The 22,915-nt window shown below is 44.9% G+C and overlaps 2 protein-coding genes across 14 annotated transcripts in view; both read left to right on the top strand.

Annotated features, from left to right (window-relative positions):
• Positions 1–22,915, top strand: part of LOC147641680 (uncharacterized) — a 131,985-nt gene that overhangs the window by 47,639 nt on the left and 61,431 nt on the right. For all 13 annotated transcript variants that reach the window (XR_015265889.1, XR_015265888.1, XR_015265884.1 and 10 more), the window contains one exon: positions 10,788–10,831. Coding sequence is in view for 8 of the 13 variants with exons in the window: in XM_086798346.1 (XP_086654472.1) it covers positions 10,788–10,831 (44 nt within the window). In the remaining 5 variants the exon portion in view is untranslated. The remainder of the gene's footprint in view (positions 1–10,787; positions 10,832–22,915) is intronic.
• Positions 19,094–20,921, top strand: LOC147641681 (uncharacterized). The gene is made up of 3 exons (XM_086816327.1): positions 19,094–19,715; positions 19,822–19,983; positions 20,107–20,921. Exons 1-3 carry the CDS (start codon positions 19,413–19,415, stop codon positions 20,551–20,553), a joined length of 912 nt encoding a protein of 303 aa, XP_086672453.1. The 5' UTR covers positions 19,094–19,412; the 3' UTR covers positions 20,554–20,921.

The raw sequence follows: 22,915 nt of genomic DNA, 5'->3' as shown, positions 1-22,915 counted from the left end.
GTGCTGAAAATGGTCCAAATGGACAGCCAGAGATGGCAGAAGATATCCCTATGGATATACCACAGTTAGAGGAGATACCGGGCATGATTTTTCAGCCTTATGGCATGGAACAGGAGCCACCAATGGGTGATATGCAGGCTGGACAGCAACCTGCAAATGATGGTCATTGGGTACGGAGGTCCACAAGACCCTCCAGAGCCCCTGACAGGTTTGTTCCAGGGGTTGACTATTTGATGCTTACTGACTGTGGGGAGCCCTCATGTTATAAAGAGGCTTTACAGAGGGCAGACAAAGCTCTATGGGAGCGTGCCATGAAGTCAGAGATGGATTCTCTGCATAAAAATGGAACTTGGAAGTTGGTGCATTTGCCTGCAGGCAAGAAGGTTTTGCCATGCAAGTGTGTATACAGGCTCAAAGTTGCACCAGATGCAAATCCAAGATACAAAGCCAGGTTAGTGGCTAAGGGCTTCAAGCAAGAATATGGTGTGGACTTTGATGAGATCTTCTCTCCAGTGGTCAAAATGACCACACTCAGAGCTGTGTTAGCTTTGGTTGCACATGATGATCTGGACTTGATTCAGATGGATGTGAAGACTGCTTTTCTTCACGGTGATCTCCATGAGGAGATATATATGCAGCAACCAGAGGGTTATGCAGTGAGTGGAAAGGAGAAGCTTGTATGCAAGCTGAAAAAGAGTCTTTATGGGCTCAAACAGGCACCAAGAGAATGGTATCATAAATTTGATACATTCATGAAATCTCAGAAATTCAGGAGAAGTGACATAGATCACTGCTTGTACACCAAGAAAGCTTTGGATGGCAGTCTATTGATCCTCATCTTGTATGTTGATGATATGTTGATTGCCGGGAAATCTCGTAAAGAGATGGATGCATTGAAAAAGAGGCTGCATGAAACCTTTGATATGAAGGATTTGGGTGATGCAAATCACATCTTGGGTATGCGGATACTTCGGGACAGAAATCAGCATGTGTTGTATTTGTCTCAGAAGGAATACATTGGCAAAGTCTTGCAGAGGTTCAATATGGACGGGGGGAAGAAAGCTAGTACTCCTTTGCCTCCATATGTGAAACTCAGTGCTATGGACAGCCCACAGTCAGATAGAGACAGGGTTGATATGGCCAAGATTCCGTATGCTTCAGCTTGTGGCAGTCTCATGTATGCCATGGTTGCTACTAGGCCGGACATTGCATTTGCAGTGGGAGTGGTTTCTAGATACATGGCCAACCCTGGCAAGAAGCATTGGGAAGCAGTGAAAGGTGTCATGAGATACCTGAAGGGCACACAGGATATGTGCATTTGCTTTGGCAAACAGGATGCATTAGTGCATGGTTACACGGATTCGGATTATGCCGGTCATCCAGATAACCGGAAGTCTACTACCGGTTATGTATTTACATTCACAGGAGGTGCTGTGTCATGGATATCCAGGATGCAGAAGTGCACAGCCTTATCTACTACAGAGGCCGAGTATATTGCAGCCACAGAGGCTTGCAAGGAGGCATTATGGCTATCTCGGTTAGTGGTTGATTTGGGTTATACAGGGGATATTCCATTGTTGCATTGTGACAGTCAGAGTGCCATCCAGTTGGCAAAGAACCCTGTCTTTCATGCAAAGACGAAGCATGTGGATGTGAAGTATCACTTCATCAGAGAGGTGATAGAGAACAAGCAAATTCAGCTTGTTAAGATTCATACGGATGACAACCCGGCTGATTTGTTGACAAAGAGTTTGCCTCCGGAGCGGTTTGCTCATTGCAGACACTTGATGGGCATTGGATGAGGCCAGTTTCAGCCTTGATATGGTCTTGTATATTATCATGTACATGCTGATTTTTCTTTTCCTTTACTTAAGGGCACTTTGCCTTTAAGTGGGAGGTTGTTGGGGTAAAGGCGTTATGCCCACCCTTATAGTGTGTACAAGCCCATAAGTTATAGTACATAGTACACTTAGTACTTTTAATGTACTAAGTGCACTATGTGTACTAGTGCAATATACATGTGTGATAGGGGAGTCACACACTCATACTTGATGAGTTGACTTATCCCCACAACTCTCTCTCTCTCTCTCCCTTGCTTCTCTGTGTATGTCTCCCACACATGACCTAACCCTAATTCTCCCATCAGATGAGATGAGATGAAATGATATATTAACGTCCTCAAAAGGCCAAAATGACCTATGAGACCAAAAAGGTTACAACAATTGGTGGATCTAATACAATGTCTATGTAAGAAAAGCTAAAACAACTAACTGAAACTGAAACAACAACTATGAGGAAAAGTAAGTTACTAGGAGCTCCTCATGGATAGCATCTGGGAAGGAAAACTCTAGCAATAAAGGTAAGCATCATATACATCACTATCCAAAGATGTCTCTCATCGGTTGATGGCGGATATCCTCAATGTCCTCCATGGTGAGTACTCTGATTGGACGTCTCCCATGCCGTGCTAGTATGGTCCTGATCCTCTGTTGTAGTCTCCGCCGGTGTCGAGAGAGAGAGAGAGAGGTGGGCAAAGGCGAGCTGAGAGAGAGAAAGAAAGAAAGAAAGAAAGATATATTAAGCATCTACTAAAGACCCAATGGGCCTATGAGACCAAAGTGGTACAATAATGTCCATGGCATATCTCATCATGGAATGGAAAATAAAACAGAATGAAAACATAAATATAGCTATCTCACTGCTCCGAGTAAATGGTATACCACTCTCCAAAATGTCAAGCATGGGGTTGACGAGTATGGCCGAGAGGTCTCCCTTAGCTATGTCACGTGGAAAGGTAGCTCGATGGCGGTGGAGCATGTCTTGGATCTGGAGTTGATGAGGTGATCGTGGCCGACGGGGGGGTCGAGGGCGTCGGGCAAGCTGGAGTGCAAAGTCTCGGTCCGAGGTAACTCCTCTCGGGCGAGGTAGGTCCAAAGCAGCTCGTGGAGGGTCCACAAGATCCACTATGTCGGTGTCCTCCACCTCCTGGGTCCAGAAGAAACTGGTGATGGTTGGCTGCGGAGGGAGGGGGCGGGGTGGCTGGGGCGTGTGTCTCAAGAAGGTGTCCCTGTGTTTGCGGAGCTCAAGCAGGAAGAGGCCCAGGCAACGCTGGTCCTGAAAAGTCAATGATCCTGGAGAGTGGACCGAATCCCTCACGAAATAGACAGTGAAACCTCCCGCGGATCTCATAGTATACTGGGCAGCGGCATATGTAATGCTCCTTCGTCTCAACCTCTGTGTGGCATAGTCGACAGATCCTCTCCTCTCTAGGTGTCCGTACGAGCTTCCCGGCTCTGAAGATGCGCTCAGCTCTACCTGTCTCCACTCTGAGGCGGTGGGAAGAAACCCGTATCTGGCCAATCGCAATCCGCATGGCATGGGACATGTGAACACTCAAGTAGCCCGGCTGCTGGATGAATCCATCCTCAGTGAGTGAGGAAGTGGTCTCTGTAAAAGTGCATCTTTGTGGGGAGCTCCGGGGGTGTGATCCATGTGCAATGTGTGTAGTGGCTAAGAAGATCTGACCGGATAACCCGGTTGGTATCCTCGTGAGACAACCGGAAAAAAGGGGAGTCCAAACTGTACTGAAGGGGGGGTAGGCGGTCCATGCAGAGCCCATATACTGAGAACCAAGTGGAAACTAGCGCATACCATACTCTAGAGTGTCCCTCAAGTGCTAGCTGTCTGGAGGACTCCAGGGCAAGCCTCGGGTACCTGTGGGGATCCATGTGACTGATGCGATGAAGGTACGTGACTGTCTGGAAGAGTGCCTCCACTACCATCGGAGCTGCAGCAAACTCTGCCTGGATAATCTGGTGTGGGACTGATGGTTTGTTGCGGATCATACGGGAGAACATCATGACCTGTGCCTCTCAACTTGCTGCCAATCCTCATCAGATAAATCTGGCCCCCAGAAAGCTTCTCCATACATCAGGGCTTGTGTGACGAGGGTGTCAAAAAGCCAGCCCTTCGTCCTAGGCTCCTAGAAATGTGCCTGGAAGCACTGCCGCTCAAGTAAGCTCAAGGCTGCATATCCCCCCGTCACTCTAGCATGTGCTGCGGGAAGCATGGTAAAGCGTGGGCCACTAAAAGTGGCACCAAGGTAGACATAGGATGAGACAATCTCCACCGGATCCCCTCTATATGTGAAGCTCAATCTAGATGTGACGGGGCGAGAGGTATTGAAGACCATTACCTTGGTTTTACCAAGGTTAACAGAGAGGTCCCGCTGAGTGCAAAAGTCATGTAAGGCATCCAACTGTCTCTGAAGCCCTTCAGCTGAGTCTGAGAGGAGGACGATGTAATCTGCATAAAGTAGTATGGGGATCAATATGCCTGCCAGTGTGGGAACAGCCCCACCTAATCCATCAATGAAGCTCGAGATCTCATCAATGTAGAGGCCGAAAAGAGTGGGTGATAGAGGGCAGCCCTGTTTCACCCCAATGGTGTAGGAAATCTCCTGTGATGTACCTCCTGGGGCTCTCACTTGTCCGGTGACGGACTCATAGAGGGCGATGATGTTCCAAACCATGTCAGATGGGACTCCAATCTCCTGTAGACGGTGTAAGAGGCGGGCTCGGGGTACAATATCAATAGCTTTGCGGAAATCCACAAAGCAGCAGTAAATCCTCTGGTGCCGTGCTCTACCCTCGCACGGAGGGTGAAGATGTGGTTAAGGGTAGACTAGCTCCTCCGAAAGCCAGCCTGTCCTGAGGCTCTGCATCCCTGGCTCTCTGCAAATGAACTGAGCTTCGCCTCTAGCACTGATCCATAGAGTTTGGCCAATGTGTGGCCAATCATGATCGTCCTGTAGTTATTAGGATCAAGTGGATCTCCGGCTTTGAGAGAGAGAGAGAGAGAGAGAGAGAGAGAGAGAGAGAGAGAGAGAGAATGAAAATAAAATGAAATGATATATTAACGTCTTCAAAAGGCCAAAATGACCTATGAGACCAAAAAGGTTACAACAATTGGTGGATCTGATACAATGTCTGTGTAAGGAAAGCTAAAAACAATTAAACAACTAACTGAAACTGAAACAACTATGAGGAAAAGTACGGTACCAGGAGCTCCTAATGGATAACATGTGGGAGGAAAACTCCAGCAACAAAGGTAAGCATCATACACATCACTATCCAAAGATGTCTCTCATCGGTCGAGGGCAGATATCCTCAATGTCCTCCATGGTGAGTACTCTGACTGGACGTCTCCCATGCCGTGCTAGTATGGTCCTGATCCTCTGTTGTAGTCTCAGATTTGATTAACGTCTTCCAAAAGACCGAACTCGGCCTATGAGACAAACAAGTGTACCTGTGTGGGGTATCCTCTGTCATCCCAACAAAATGAAAAAGTACTGAACTAAAAAAGCTGAATCTGGGTGTGCAATAAGTACAATGAGTGGGGGAGGTGATGGAGCTCTACTACTAGGAGAATGCAAAGCTATATGCATGGAGTATACAATCATGATATGCAACCTAGCTAGCTCCATCCTGTACCATACTGGGGGTATAGAATGGTATACATCAATGAAGGGGGTGTCCACAGCTCCCTGAAGAACTTGCCTGGGTCTGCTCTGAAGCGAGCCAGTCGCTCCGCACCGTCTCTATGAAACCGAGCTCTGATCTCTGTCATCTCTCTCTGGTATAGGCGTGGTGTCCGAAAGCCAGGTGTCCTCTGTCTCCTACGGGCTCTGAGTGTCTTTGCTCGCTGGAGAGTAATTCCCTACTGTGTAGGGGCTGGGAGTGGGATGGATCTCTAAAAAAATGTAGTAATCTGTGTCTGTCGTCCCCCCTCTGGAGCTGTCTGAGCGTGTAATGATGTCTCTCTGTGACGCTGTATGTCTAGAATGAATCTCCCCAGTATGCGCTGGTCTGCTGCCTCAAAGATCTGGCGTAGGGAATGTGGCTCTCTGAATAAAATGGGATATCTCTCTCTGATAGCTGTATATGCTCTGCATCTGCATACATAATGCTCCTCACTCTCCACCTCCTCTCTGCACAATCTGCATACCCTCTCCTCTCAGGGGATCCGTGCTGCTCTGCCAGTCTCGACCTCCAATCGATGTGATGAGACTCTAAGCTGACCAATAGCTACTCGGGAGCCGTGTGGTAAAAAGCCCTCCATGTATCTAGGCCTCTCTATGAATACATCATCAGTGATACTCATGAAGTGATCTCTGTAGTATAGCATCTTCGGTGGAAGAGGCTGTGTAGGTGATATCCATGTCTCTCGTGTAGAGAGCTGCCATAGGTCCTGTCTCAATACTCTATTCCTCTCACTATGAGAGAGACAGATATGTGGTGCATCCCTGTCATACTGGAAGGGTGGTAGATGATCCATGTCTAGGCCATGCTGTGAGAACCAATGTGTGACCTGTGCATACCATGATCCTCTGTCTCCTGCCTCAGCCAGCTGTCTAGATGCCTCAAAAGCTCTGTATGACAATCTGTCCTGTGGCATCTCTCTGAATCTGTCTAGCAGGCATATAGTCTGGAATATGGCCTCTACCATCATAGGAGGCGCAACAAACTTTGCTCGGATAATGTCATGAGGTACTGACGGTTTGCTGCGTATCATGTGTGCCATCATGAGGGTCTGTGGTCTCTCTATCTGTGTCCACCAATGGGTAGCAAGTCCTGGCGCCCATACCGCTGCTCCATACATCAGTGCTGGTGTGACTAACGTGTCAAATAGCCACCCTTTCGTCCGGGGCTCCTGAAAATGCACCTGGTGGGATTGCCTCTCTGGCATAGCCAATGCTGCATATCCCCGTGTCAATGTGGCTCTGGCTGCTGAACCCATGGTGAAGCGCGTGGCTGCTTCAGAGAAGGTAACCCCTAGGTACACATATGATGTCACCACCTCCACCTGGCGTCCTGCGAGAGTGAATATCAGTTGACTCTTGCCCTGTCTACTAAAGACCCAATGGGCCTATGAGACCAAAGTGATACAATAATGTCCATGGCATATCTCATCATGGAATGGAAAATAAAACAGAAAGAAAACATAAACATAGCTATCTCACTGGGGTGATACAAAATTGTCCATGGAAACTCATCATGGAATACTAAGAACATAGAAACATGAGAGCAACATTAGCTCCGAGTAGATGGTATACCACTCTCCAAAATATCAAGCATGGGGCTAATGAGTATGGGGTGATACAAAATTGTCCATGGAAACTCATCATGGAAAACTAAGAACATAGAAACATGAGAGCAACATTAGCTCCGAGTAGATGGTATACCACTCTCCAAAATATCAAGCATGGGGCTAATGAGTATGGCCGAGAGGTCTCCCTTAGCAATATCACGTGGAAAGGTAGCTCGATGGCGGTGGAGCATGTCTTGGATCTAGAGCTGATGAGGTGATCATGGTGGCTGACGGGGGGGGCCGAGGGCGTCGGGCACGCTGGAGAGAGAGAGAGAGAGAGAGAAATGACATGAAATGTTATATTAACGTCTTCAAAAGGCAAAGTGACCTATGAGACCAAAAGGTTACATCATATCCATGAGGTACATCATCCTGGGTACAAAATAGTAATAAAGAAAGATAACAAAAATCTAGAACTATAAAATCCGATCTAGGTACATGAGCAAAGAGCTCTCATATCACCCTAATACATCTCTCATGGGCCGTTGTGAGATGGTGCTCAAGGTGGTAAAACTGAGCTAGCGCGAGAAGGTCCTGCAATGATGGGAGATGATGGCCCGGTTCCTCCTGTGGTGGTGTGGCCGTGAGCGAGGGCCATGGGGTCTGGGGCGTGGAGCTCTGCATAACTTAGTGGCTCTGTCGAGTGTCACACCTGTCGGCCAAGCTCCTACACTAGCCTGTGGTCTGGGTATGATGGGTGGATCGTTCCTCGGAGTGCTGGTATGGAAGAAGTCGGTGAGAGCTCTCTGTGCTGGTCCTGGAGCAATTACAACTAAGCTGGATCTCACTAAGGACTCCCTATGTCTACGGAGCTCTAGAAGAAAAAGTCCCATGCATCTCTGATCTGGGAAGTCCATGATCCTGGAAAGTGGTCCAAACCCAGCTCGGAAGAGGTAGTGGAACCTTCCTCGAAGCTCATAGTATACAGGGCATGGGCATATGTAATGATCCTCTGTCTCGGGCTGTGTGACAGAGCTGGAATATCCTGTCCTCTGGTGCGGCTGCCCGAGGCCCATATTTGGCAGTTTCCACTCTTAGTTGGTGGGACGAGGTGCGGATCTGGCCGATCGCACATCTCACCCCAGAGGATAGGTATGTGTACGGTGGGTGGATGATGAAGCCATCCTCTGGCAGGCATAGGAGGTGATCTCTGTTGAAGGCCATCTTCGTCCCCAGTGGGCGACTAGGTGAACTCCATGTCCTCTGAGTATCCAGTCTAACATTGTCCTTCTTGATAACCTTGTTCTGCTCTGTGCGGCTGAGAGAAAATGACGGGGCCTCTATGCCGTACTGGAACGGGGGGAGTGCCTCCATCTGCATACTGTGCATGCCAAACCAAGTGCCTACTTGTGCATACCAGCACTCTGGAGAGAGAGAGAGAGAGAAATGAAATGAAATGATATATTAACGTTTCTGAGAGGCCATAATGGCCTATGAGACCAAAACTGAGAGTACATCTGAAGTTGGTGTCTCATCAAAGAGAACAACTAAATAAGACTAAAAAGTACAATAAACTGATTGTCCTACAGTTATAAGAACAGAACTGTAAGACTCCGAGATGATACTGAGTAGAAAATACTGGAAAATACTAAAAAATGTATATTAGGTAGATCCATGTATGCTGATCAGTTGAAGTGTTGCCCTCTCCTTAGATCAAGTATCTCCGCCATGGGGCTGTCTAGAATGGAGAGGTCGTAGAAGCAAGGTAGGTGCCTCCGATGCCGAGCAATAATGGCTCTGATCTGGCGATGGTGAGGATGCCGTGGTCGGGATCCTAGTGGGCGTGGCCGACGAGCATGACATAAGATAACCGCTCTATGAGTGGTGACTCCCTGGGAGCGTGGTCGGTGCCTTGATGGCCCAATGGAGGAGGTATCAGGAGGTGTGTGGGCTGGGTTTCTGGTGCTGGTGCTGGTACTGGTGTCGACGAAATCTGTCAGGGTCCTCTGTCTAGGTACATCATGGCTCGGCCTCTTGTCTGCCAAGAGGGTCTTCAAAAGACCAAAATGGCCTATGAGACCAAAAGGTTACATCATATCCATGAGGAACATCATCCTGGGTACAAAATAGTAATAAAGAAAGATAACAAAAATCTAGAACTATAAAATCTGATCTAGGTACATGAGCAGAGAGCTCTCATATCACCCTAATACATCCCTCATGGGCCGCTGTGACATAGTGCTCAAGGTGGTAAAACTGAGCTAGCGCGAGAAGGTCCTTCGATGATTGGAGATGATGGCCGGGATCCTCCTGTGGTGGTGTGGCCGTGGACGAGGGCCATGGGGTCTTGGGCGTCGAGCTTTGCATAACTCAGTGGCTTTGTCGAGTGTCACACCTCTCGGCCGAGCTTCTGCACTAGCCTGTGGTCTGGGTATGATGGGTGGAAGAGAGAGAGAGAGAGAGAGAGAGAGAGAGAGAGAGAGAGAGAGAGAGAGAGAGAGATGAAAAGGCAAGTTAGGCAGCGCTCATAAGAATAAGGAAGAGGCGCAGGGGCAGGCCAGACAGACGGCAAAGGGGGGGCACCACAAGGGGGTACGGAGGCCATGGCAGCTAAAGGAGAGGTGGCGAGCTCAGGCGGTGCGCCACAGGGGAAGGCGAGGCAACAAGGAGGGAGGCGTTGAAGGAGGGAAGGCAGTAGAGAAGGTGGCGAAGGTGGGGAAGTGTCACCATTTGGCCACCCAATTGGTCCACCCGTGCTTTCTCATCATGTATATACATAGGACTGGTGTCCATGGCAGTTGTATATACTGGGGACTGGTGTCCATGGCAGTTGTATATACTGGGGATTGATGCCACTCATGTGATACTATGGAATTGGCTTTCTATTGGAACTTGTACCTCTGTATACATGCTTGGAAACGCTTGGTGGATTGGTGTTCCATTGGGTCTGGTACCTCGTGTACTTGCCTGGAGCACATCTATTTTGGTATTGTCTCATGAATAGGGATTGTCCATACCAATGTTGCATTTCATAACATCTTTATGTGCTTGCTTGCAATTGAAATTGCATGTTGTTTTCATGCTTGCTTGACCAATGTGTAGTTCCAGGTTAGGGAACGTCCTCCCGTGAACCGTGCGTGTGAAACTATCTGCTGACATGGTTATGTGGCATGTGACAGGTGGTAAGTATTGGTCATAAACCTAGCCTTAGGAATTAGCACTAATTTATAAGTGAGTGTGTACACACTTTATTAAGTTTTGGGTGACCAAAACTCACTTATAAATTATGACCAGCTTGGTGTTCACACACACTGATGTCCCGAGGTAGACAAAACCCAATGCCCACCGCCCAGACCTTATCCCCTTTGTACAAAGGGAGTAACCAGCCATGAAGCGATGGCGAGGATAGGTGTACGAACCGGGGGGGAGGGGGGGGGGAGGGGGGTTGGGCTCTAGCTCTCGACCACAATACATAGTGTCTTCCTTTATCAAAGGGAGTTAAATTCTTTTTTGGCTATTCAAATTTGATATCTAAAAGCTTTGGTGATATCTAAAAGCTTTGGTGAAAAGGATCTGCAATGGAAAAATAGAGGAGAAGAGGGCGAGAGAGGGTTAACTTGGGAGTCAAACAAATAGCTTTGTTTTTTATTAATGTTGGATTTTTATATATCAGGGTTTGACTTTCTTATTTGGTGCAGATGCGCAGAAAGAACTTATGATCCAGCTAAACTCGGTGGCAATGGTACGCTCAAAGACTTCTTGATCTGAATGTATAAGCATATTGAGCATATGATACACAATCTATTGTAACATGATGACAAAACATCACACATCATATTTTTGTGCGATCGGTAAGTCTGAAGTTGTGTTGATCTTTATTACTTGATTGTTTGCCTTACCTTTATCTACACAAACACATGCACACAAGCCACACGCACCGTGCATGTGTGCGCTTTCTCTCTCTCTCTCTCTCTCTCTCTCTCTCTCTTTTCTTTTCTTTTTTCTTTCTTTCTTTCTTTCTCTCTCTCTCGGCCATACTCGCAACCCCATGCTTGACATTTTGGAGAGTGGTATACCATCTACTCGGAGCTGATGTTGCTCCCATGTTTTTATGTTCTTAGTATTCCATGACGAGTTTCCATGGACAGTTTTGTATCACCCCCGTGAGATAGCTATATTTAAGTTTTCATTCTATTTTATTTTCCATTCCATGATGAGATATGCCATGGACATTATTGTACCACTTTGGTCTCATAGGCCCATTGGGTCTTTAGTAGACGCTTAATATATCTTTCTTTCTTTCTTTCTCTATCTATCTATATATATGTGTGTGTGTGTGTGTGTGAAATTTTTCCTCTAAAGTGCCCGAAAACCACCTCCCAGTAATCTGTGTTCCATGCACCAAATGTGGCGGATTGCAAAGTGGCGCACATGGCTGTTTTTGAGCCGCAAAATTAGCGAGCAAAGTGGCTTCCCTCACAATAACATGAGTACAAAGGTTGAGAATGTTGATGCCCCCATGATTTCTTGGTGTACGTAGCTTGTCCTTTTGCAGCAATCTGAGGCCTTTAGTATTGTGCGTAGTTTTCCAAAGTATCTCTAGTATAGCAGACATGTACTCATCCAAGTGCTTCTTTGGCCAAGCAAGTAGAAGCAAGAAGAATTGTATGTATGCAATGAGAATGGACTGCACAATACGGAGTCTAACATGTATAGGCCATGTGGCCAGCTTCCAGTACTGCAATTTAGAATTTATTCTTTGCAGAACCCAATCAGCCTAGAGTTTGAACGACATGTGCCATGCAAGTGGGTAACCCAAATGTCTAACTAGTTGATTGGAGGGAACAAGAGCCCCTTTCCACAAGACAGTGTGCCAAGCTTGTGGCTTGAGAGGGATAAGCTTGGATTTACGGAAATTAATTCGTAGTCCAACTATACCAAACATATCCAAGGCATCCATTACAATGTGGAGATCATGAGGATCATCTCCTGGCATGAAGAAGGAATCATCTCCATAAGCCTGTGCCACAAAATGCTTGCCAGATGGCAATTGAAGACCACAAAGTGCACGTTGCTAAGTAAGATGACAATGTATAGAAGCAAAGGATGAGTTGCTATGGCATATAATAAGGCATTCAAAGGGCATCCTTGATGCACGGACTTACCTAAAGACCACGAGTCAGAGAGTTCGCCATGAAGAATACATATGCCTCACTGCCTTGATACAACCAAAACACAAGATTGGACATCTTAGTTCCGAACCCCATCTTACGCATGGTTTCTGCAATAAAATCCCATTACACTGTGTCAAAGGCCTTCTCTATGTCCACTTGCAAAATAAGCACATCTTGTTTTGTATATTTTGCATATTCAACCCCAATATAGGCATTTGCAATGTTATCCGTTATATGTCTGCGCGGGACAAAACCATATTGCTCCTTGTGTAAGCTTGCATAAAGTACCCCTTTTGCCCTGTTGACTAAAATTTTGGTGACCAATTTGTATACGAGGGGCATTAGGGTTATTGGCCGCCAATTGACGAAGGTCTCACGTAGGCTCTTTTTTGGGAGAAGTTTCACAAGCCCTTCTTTCCATGATTTGAGCATTTCCCAAGTACGCCAAGCATCATTAGTCATGAAAAGCAACGCATGTTTGAGGTCATCCCAGAAGTGCAAGAAGAATTCCAGAGTTAAACCATCCCAACCTTGAGGTCAACAGATTGAAAGATGTCCTTCATGATGGACTGCACCCTGCTCAATATGGTTTTGTGCCAAGGCGACAAATCATGTATAACATTGCAAATGCCTACATAGCCATTGAATATGCTAAATACACAAATCAAGATGTACTCATAATGCAAATAGAGGCGTTTGATACAGTTCAATGGCAATTCATAGCTCAAGTGATGTGGACAAAATGGGTTTTGGTCCAAAAATGAGGAATATCATATACTGGCTCTATGAGGAAGGGACAACCCAATGTATAATGAACTCTTTGCTCCATGGAAGCTTGGATGATCCATGAGACAGGGATGTACACCGAGTGCCTTGCTTTATGCGATAGCTACTCACGCATTTCTCTTGTACATGGACAATTTGATTGTAGAACGAAGGCTACATAGTATTGACATTAAAGGAGCTAGTCAATGTGTTAGTCAAGCGTATGCGGATGATTCCTTCTTCTTTCCCAGGAACACACAACATGATGTCAATGCAATCATGGATGCGTTGAAGGTATATGGATTAGCTATTGGATTGAACATTAATTTTAATAAGTTGAAGCTATTGCCTCTTAAAGAATGTGACTGGTATTCCATTCTTTGGCAAGGATTCATATTGCCTCCAAACCAGATAGTACGGCATCTTGGATATCCTATCGGGTGGAAAGTCTCTCAAGAAAGAAAGGCGATGGATTATGGATAAGCGGAATCACAAGATTGAGTATTGGAAACTATCGACATGGCCATTGCGTGTACGTCTGCGTATTGTTCAATCCATCATCATGGCCTATGTTCAGTTCCACTTGCCTCTTGTGCCTTGGTCAAATAAGGATATTGACAGTTTCATGTCCAAAGCTTTCGAATGTTCATGGCAAACAAAAACAGATAGAAAGGCCGTCAGATTGCTGAAAAAGGAACTTGTATGCACTCCCAAAATGCATGGAGGATTGAATATACTCAATATTCGCTACGTTTTTGGGGGCCGTTCACACAATTTTTCAATTTTTTGCAGACATCTTTGGGGACCAGATTTCCACTGTTCTTCATTAGATTCTAGAGTAGTATTGTTAGATCTACTAGAGACGGGTGTGTAGATACACGTGAAAGCATCACCAAACACTCACCACACCGGATCTTGTGTACAAGCTACACTTAAGCGACATCGAGCTCTACATCTTACGAATAAAATTTCTACTCACTTTATTCTACATTTCTTTCATACACCTTGCAAGTCTCCATTGTCAGTGGCCTTATTAGTAGCCACCTTGGTTGCATCAAAGGATCACTTTGCAGGTTGTGTGATTACTTGCTTAAGTATTATCAAAAAAGGCACATAGTGATATATTTCGGATGCTATCCACTAAGGATAAGCTTGACATGACCAACTACCCGTTATGGTCCTATATAATGCAGCATGTATTGGTATCCAAAGAGCTATGGAATGTTGTGGTTGGTATTGATTAAACGTCTTGGTTTCTCTAATGAACAAGGTGTAGAAGGCACATATATAGACACGGACTTCGTTTAACATTCTATGTTACCACAGGATAGCATACCTCCTACGCAGGAATAAACAAAGTGGGATGATAGAGATGCACAAGCACATGCGTTGCTTGCTTTGTTAGTCAAGAGGAGTATCATTCCTCACATTCGGTCATGCGGGACTGCTAAACATGCTTGGGATGCACGTGCATCATTGTACCAGGTACGTAATGAAGCACGTGTTGCTTATCTACGCAAGCAATTAGAGTCAGAGCATATGAATGAGACAAACTCCATGGATAGTTTTCTTTCAAAAATCATGGATTTTAAGGAGCGGTTGGCCAGAGTTGATGAAGTATATCTTAACAGTTCATTGGTGCCTACGATCTTGAATGCATTGCCAAACTTGTATCAAAGTTTTTCTTCTACCATCAGACTCATGAGATGAAAGGCAATCCAAATTCCTTAAGTTTGAAGAGTTGGTTTATATGCTTTTGCAAGAAGATCAATCCAGGCAAAACAAATCTGTCATGCGTACAGGAGATCAAGCTTTTGCTGCCAGTCAACAAAGAGGCAAAGGTAAATCCTTTCCTCACGGTAGTTACAAGTCAAAATCAGAGTTATCGGGCAAGCATGCAGCCAAGGAAGGCGACAAGCCAAAGAAAAAGGAAAAATGCAACTATTAGAAGAAACCTGATCACTTCATTAATGAGTGCAGAAAGCGGCTGGAGAAGGAGAAAAAGAAAGACTTAGGTATGGTTGTAGCTGATGCATCAACACCTAATGCAAAAAACAACGAATCTGCAAACTCTGCACGTGATGATTGGGCTTTCATTTTGCAATGCAATTTTGACTCTTCGCATAAGGATGTATGCATGGTTGTTACAAATCTAGATGTCTGGTATTTTGACAATGGTGCTAGTAAGCACATTACTTCTCATGTCAGTTTGTTCTCATCACTTGAATCTGCTCCACAAGGAAACACTTTTACATATGCAAACAACTCATGTAAAAGGAGTTGGTAAAATTGTTCTAAGTAGTGCAAATGGTGGAATAATCACGCTGTTAGATGTATTATATATACCAGAGATCAAGAAGAACTTGTTATCTGCCTCTGCCATTACTAAGGATGGCTTAGAGGTTCAGTTTGTGGACGACAGATATATTGTTCATGATCGCAGCAATGGCAATGCCATTGTTACTTCTCGTACTTTGTCTCATGGCCTTTATAGGCTAGATGCATATGAAAGACAAAAGCATGATGTATATACAGTTTCTTCCACAAAGGCAATGGGTGATGCTAAGCTATGGCATGCACGCTTTGGTCACTTAAACTTTGGCAGTTTGCTTCGTTAGCATAAGCATGACATGGTGTCTCAGCTACCACATCTTGAAGCCCCTATCAAACATGTTTGTGAGGGCTGTAGAGTTGTCCAAAAATTACAGCTTATACGCAATGATGTATGTGGTTCTATGAGGACACTATCTATTAGGGGCTACCTCTATTTTGTCACATTTGTTTATTCTAGATATACCTGGGTATATCCATTGAAGTAGAAATCAAGGGTTTTTACGTACTTTAAGCACTTTGTTGCTATGGTTGAAAATGTTTCTATATGTAAGATTGGTATCCTGCGTAATGATCGAGGAGGGGAGTATATGTCTAAGAAGTTTCATGCATACATGGCTGATCATGGGATAAAACACCAATGTACTATGCCCTATACACCTCAGCAAAATGGTGTAACTAATGCAAAAAAAGGTCTCTCGTGGAGAAGGCATGTTATATGGTCAAGAGTCAGGCATCACCTCGTGGTTTCTGGCTAGAAGCAGTCATGTGTGCAACATATGTTTTAAAGAGGTGTCCTATAAAGGATTTGCATACAATTATGCCTTTTGAATCTTAGAATGGTAGAAAACTCTCTATGGCTCTTACGCATTTTTGGTTGTCTTGCTTATGTACTTGTGCCTGAGCAAATTTGCAACAAGCTTGATGATAAGATTGTTAAATGTATTTTTGTGGGGTATAGCTCGGAAAGTAAAGGTTACCATCTCTATCATCCTGTTACCAAGCAAATTCTTGTGAGTAGAATTATTGTATTTGTGGAAGATGCAATTCAGCCCTTGCTTTCGTGTAAAAAATAGCAACATGTATTTTTGCATGCAAGACACATTGATGTAGAGAATTTGGGTACTCCAAGGAATGCTGCAAATCAACCCACACAGGTTAAAAATCAGCATATCTTTCAGCCCAAAGATCAGCCTATTGATGAGACAAATGTGAATGATGCAGTTAATGAGGAAAGAAGAGAAATTAAGGATTCAAAAAGTATGCCAAAATGGCTGGTGCAAACACTACATGACAACAAATTGGCTACTCCTTTGCCTAGTAGAACACGTGCAGGTTCTCATCCACATCTTATGTTGACACAGGTCATGCTCTTATCGCTAGTTTATGTAATGAAAAGGACTCTATCTCCTTTGATGAAGCAGAGGAATCATAACAATGGATGAGTACTATGCAATCTGAATATGATGCTTTACTCAAAAATGATACTTGGGAGTTGTTTGATTTGCCTCATGGGGACAAGAAGGCCATTGGCACGAAATGGGTTTACAAGCTTAAACGTAAAGCTGACAGTAGTGTCGAGTGATACAAAGCAAGGCTTGTTTGTAAAGAGTTATGCTTAAGAAAAAGACATTGACTATAGTGAGATGCACCCACGTGTCGTATGACTACCATGCGGAGTATCATTGCATTAGCAGCACATAAAGGTGGAATGTATGCCAATTGGACATCAAAACTACTTTTTTGAATGGAGATTGGCATGAGGAGGTCTATGTATCTCAGCCTCGTGGTTTTGTTCATAAAGGTTAGGAATCAAAAGTATGCATATTAAAAAAAGCTTTGTATGGTCTTAAGCAAGCTCCCAGAGCATGGTAATAGAAGATACATGCATACTTGGTTGTACAAGGTTTTTGCAACAGTTCTATTGATAGTACCCTCTACATTAAGAGAACTAAAGGTAAATTTTTGGTCATCGTGCTATACGTTGATAATAGGTTGCTTTCACAGGTCTTGACAATGATCATATTTCGACTTTTATAGCTAATTTACAGAGGTCTTTTAAAATGTCAAATCTTGGCCCATTACACTATTATTTGGGCATTGAGTTTCGGCAGCGCAATGATGGCATTGTTATGTTGCAGACACTATACATAGAGGCATTGTTGAAGAGATTCAATCTTAGAGATTGCAAACCTATTGCTACACCTATATGGAACCTGGTTTATGACTTAGTCTTGAAGATGCAGGTGACCCTTTTGATGTTGGCCTGTATCAAGAAGCTGTTGGATGTCTTATCTTCTTATGTAATATCAGGCTTGACATTTAGTATGGGGTCTTAGTATTGAGTAGATTTATGCATAGTCTTTTGAAGACGTTAATTTCTCTCTCTCATGATGGACATCCAGGATGGGCCCTTGCCGAGCATACAAGGTTGATTGACTATTTTTATTCAGCTCTCCCATATCCCATCACTTATTGTACCCTATACTTGGCATAGTAGGATTTGGATTTTAAATCTTGTATAATCTCAGAGTCTAAGATCTTAGTTTTCAGTTTTCAATTTTGGTTTACTGTCGCTATTCCTTATTTCATCCATGATGAGATTTCATGGACACTGTATACATCATTTTGGTCTCATAGACCCTTTCGATCTTTTAAAGACGTTAATATAACTTTCTTTTCTCTCTCTTCTTCCCACGTACCGTGACAGAAAGGGACCTCTCGGCCATACTCAATAATCCCATGCTCGACATACTTGAGAGAGGTGTACCCGATGTGCTCACATGCTTCATATTCTCATGTACTCCTCTTGTACTAGTGCTTATATACCCCATGTACTTCCCCATGATGATCATTTTATCAGCCTCTACTTTCAGAGAGCTATGTTATTTGTACTTGTTTTGTTTTTCTTTTCCATGATGAGACATACCATGGATAGCATTGTAGCTCTTTGACCTCATAGACCCATTTCGTCTTTAGGATATGTTTAATATAACTTTCTTTCTTTCTTTCTCTCTTTCTCTCTACACTTATGGTCTCATAGACCCTTTAGTCTTTTGTAGATGTTACTAGAATTTTCAGTACCATGATGATATATTCCATGGACATGATGTAACATTTTGGTCTCATATGTCATTTTGTCCTTTTGAAGACGTTAATATAACTTTCTTTCTCTCTTTCTCTCCTCCCATCGAGTAAAGCGTGGGTCCTCGGCTTTTGAATCTCTCATGGCAAAAGATCAACCGTCTCATTCAGTTGGACCAATGATGTAACATTTTGGTCTCGTAGGTCATTTTGGCCTTTTGAAGACGTTAATATTACTTTCTTTCTTTCTTTCTCCTCCCATCAAGTAAAGCGTGGGTCCTCCGCTTTTGAATCTCTCATGGCAAAAGATCAACCGTCTCCTTCAGTTGGATGTGCTAGGGCTCAACACATGTTAGTCATGGGTGTCCCCACCAGCACTCACCACAAAACTTGAGTTTTATGGAGAGACGTTTTTGAGACATGGGTTCATTCAGGGGCCGAGGGTACTTACAGATGCACGTCACATGCTATGTAGATAGCGATTGGCCAATTGAGGGTATCTTCTCATCACCTTAGAGTTGATTCTAGCAGAGCTGAGGGCGTCTCATGAGATGCACATATATGTACAGCATGCATCGGAGGACAAGGAGCACTATTTTTTCAGTTGCCCACCCTACCATGAGATCCGAGGAAGATTTCTCTCTCAGAGACGGATACTGGATGAGACCCTCTGGACGGATGTGCAAACTCTCTTAGTGGCTTTGCAGCCAGTATTTGTACTTCTGCGAGTCACAGACATGGAGGGCTCCACTTTGGGCTTAGTGTACCACCTCTTCATGCAGATGAAGAGTCATATTGCAGCCTGTACGTCCTTGACACAGAATTGGTAAGTAAAATCTTGATTCTTGATGGCCGATTACAGAATCTTGATTCTTGAGTCTTGACTTACTAATTGCTCCACTTCTCTGTTTATTTTACTCTTGCAGCCGAGATGATATATTGGCTATTGTGGATTATCGATGGAGGTATATGAGTCGCCCCATTCATGGGATGGCTGCATTCCTCCATCCTTTCTACAAGACGCCACTTCTCTTTCATGATAAGGAGCTGCTCACCTTACGAGATAGGTACATTAATAGTATGTATGATGTGGAGCAACAATTGGAGATTGATGCGGAGCTCTGCAGCTGGGTCAACAACTTGGGACCCTCATTTGCTAGAGCTGTTGCTCTTAGACCAGAGGCCACCAAGCTTCCTCTTACTTGGTGGCAAAACTATGGAAGACAGGGTCTTCCACAGCTTACAGATATAGCTCTGCGAGTGCTATCTCAGGTATGTATATCATGTATGTACTATGCCATATGAACTAGTCTTGTGAAGCCTGTTGGGAATTGCCGAGCTCACATGAATGAAGCACTTTTTTTGAATTGGAGTGCAGGATTGTTCAGCAGGTGCTTGTGAGCGCAACTGGAGCGCTTACTCGCTTATACATACAAAGATACGCAATCGTTTGAGCACCTCTCAACTAGAGAGACTGGTCTATTGTAGAGCCAACATGAAGCTCGTACAAGCTTATCATGCTTTGGGCACCCCAAAACAGGTGAGTTTATCCTATTCATTCTCTTATGGGGATTGGCCTCCCATTTACATAGCTTTTATACTATAGTATACACACAGTTGAGTCGTTGACACTCCGCGTTCTCTTTGGTTATACGTTGAATAGGTGGATCCAACAAGTGTCAAGCTGGTCCCAGATCCTACCACCATTGATGAGACAGAGCAACGGTTGAGAGATGAGCAGGATGAGATTCTTTACCTCCTGCATAGAGAGCTGGAGAGTGTAGACAGGCGGGTGACGAGATCGAGAGCCCGGGCTTATAAAATTCAGCTACATGAGGGACCTGCAGATGCAGAGAGTTCTGGCCGGAGAGGCGCCCGGAGAGGGAAGCTGCCTATTCAGACTCCTCGAGCACGTGCGAATGAGGCCGTTTGCCTCATTCACACCACCCAGCACAATGATGCAGAGGCAGGGACAGGGACATTTGAGGCTGCCCACCCACCTGTGCCCATGATGACAGGGCTTGAGTATGATGACGAGGGCAATGTCATCACGGAGGGTTATATGCTTGATTCTCCAGGGTCATCATCCTCATCGGATGATGAGTTTTGATTTGGATTACCTTAGTTTTGATTTGGTGTTGTATGGACATGGCACATTTTGTCATTATTCATAGACTCATTTTCAAATTTCATCATTTTTTGATGTGAATTGTGAGTTGTCATGACTCACTTGTGACAATGTGACTTGTCTTAAGTAATAAGTATTAAGTATTAAGTACGATTAACTTATTAAGTATGATTGACGACTTGTGATTCTAATTTCTCACTTTTGAATTAGTAGGTTTGTGACCTTGTTGTGTCTCTATTTCGAAAGTTTTATATGTCAATGTGGACATGGACTGAAATTTTATGTAGGTGGCTGAAATTTTTGAGATTTTATGTATTTTTACCAATGGTACGTATTTTTACGTACCTTAAATTTTTTTTCCGTATGAAACAACGTACAGTACGTACGGATCCGTACCGTACATAACGTTTGGTACCACCTTGCTCTCTCTTTTGGGATGGATTCGGTCCCCTCTCACATGTCATGCAGTATGAGGACCAGAGATGTTTCGGCATGTAAATACAAGAGCTTCACCATCACAGAGAGGTCATGCTGAGGCAGCACTTCCAGAGATAGAGCCAGCAAGACACTGCTCAGACCTCCATTACAGATTGCACATCTGTTCACTTCAGAGGCTGCCACACAGGCATGTGACCCTTTGGGCCCCTCGCACTCAGGGGGTCACTAGAAAGAGAGCCAGATCCATTCTAAGGGCTAGAAGCCCCCGACCCCGAGCACCCCGACCTTTTTACCCATCCGGGATATTCTCTGTTGGCATGAAGTGCTCCCATCCCAGGCAAGAGATATCACTACAGCTGTCCGATCTGTGTTGATGGACGATGGCATCATTAGCTGATATTCATGGCATATGGTGACACATTTTGTAGGGGGTCACTAGAAAGAGAGCCAGATCCATTCTGAGGGCTAGATGCCCCCAACCCCCTGAGCACCCAAACCTTTTACCCATCCGAGGACCAGGATATTCTCTGTTGGCATGAAGAGCTCCGATCCGTGTTGGGGATGATGGCATCATTACCTGAGATTCATTCCATATGGTCACACATTTTGTATTAGCCATCTGGCTTCCCACAACATTGTTAGCTAGTTTCCTTTTTTCAGTTTTTTTCCATGACTCAATGCTCTCAAGGTTCATTGTATTACTCTGGTCTCATAGACCCTTGAGCTCGATCCATTCTAGGAGCCAAACGCCCCCGACCCAGAGCATCAGGACCCTCCACCACACAGAGATGGATCCGGGAGGTTCTCCACTGACATAACATGCTCTCATCACAGAGGCCTGCTGACCCTCTTTCTGCGCTGATATTGGTACTGGCTGAGGAGGAATCATAGGATAATCATCTGCTATCTGGATGTATACACACATTGGTTTTTTCCTTTTCAGTTCTTCCATGGCTCAGTATATCCATGGTACCATTGTATTACTTCTGGTCTCAGAGACCTTTGGGGTCTTCCACAAACATTAATATAACTCTCTCTCCACATATGATTCTAGATGAGGACATATGGGAGTTCTCCAGGGAGGGATATGTTATCATACTTGGGGACTTCAATGCTCGAACGGCTCAGTACCAGACCTCCTTCTTTGACACTTCGGAGGAGATGTGTTTGACCCGGAGATCACAGGATGAGGTGGAGTGTACTGAGTATGGGAGATACCTCTTGGAGAGGGGGACTGCACATGGGCTGGCCATTTTAAATGGCCTAAGGAGGTATCCACTTGCCAGTGGCTTTACTTGCTTTCCACACAGACATGGGACCAGCACAGTGGATTATGTTCTAGCCTCGCCAACCTTCATCCCGAGTATCCAGGATTTTGCGATTGGCCCCAGGCCCATCGGAGTTACAGTGGATCATGCACTTCTCTCCTTTACGGTGGATTTCCACTACAGTACCCACCAGGTTGGGCAGTCCTCCTATCACCCGAGATATACCTTCTATAGAGAGACTGATGGAGTATACACCGCAGAGATCTACAGCTTGTTGAGTGCAGAGGATCCACAGAGGCCATTAGCAGAGCTCACACAGATCCTGACAGAGGCTTTACATACAGCTGCAGCGACGGCCTTCCCACACACGCAGCCCACAGTACGACCACGTCCTGGGAGCATGCCCTAGAATAGTTGGTATGATGATGACTGTAGGGAGCTCAGAGCCCGGCTATAGAGAGAGGTGGCCACAGGCGTTACTACATATAGACAGTCACGCATCATCTTCCGATCCCTCATTCGGCGGAAGAAGAGAGCATTCTTAGCTCGGCTGGAGAGAGACATCTATCAGTTGTTTTTGAGTCAGGATTGTGGGGAGGCCTGGAGATTGCTTAGAGAGCACCCCCCGCCTCCGGCCA

The sequence above is a fragment of the Cibotium barometz genome, chromosome 1 (assembly GCF_041138505.1).
Source record: "Cibotium barometz isolate CiBa-2024 chromosome 1, ASM4113850v1, whole genome shotgun sequence".
NCBI lineage: Eukaryota > Viridiplantae > Streptophyta > Polypodiopsida > Cyatheales > Cibotiaceae > Cibotium > Cibotium barometz.
Note: the sequence above shows the minus strand (reverse complement) of the source record. Positions and strands in the feature narration are given on the sequence as shown.

Excerpts from the sequence above, each read along its gene's own strand:
- LOC147641681 (XM_086816327.1), top strand. The coding sequence starts at position 19,413 with ATGAGTCGCCCCATTCATGGGATGGCTGCATTCCTCCATCCTTTCTAC. Across the intron at positions 19,716-19,821 it reads CTCTGCGAGTGCTATCTCAG|GATTGTTCAGCAGGTGCTTG; the intron begins GTATGTATATCA and ends ATTGGAGTGCAG. Across the intron at positions 19,984-20,106 it reads CTTTGGGCACCCCAAAACAG|GTGGATCCAACAAGTGTCAA; the intron begins GTGAGTTTATCC and ends TACGTTGAATAG.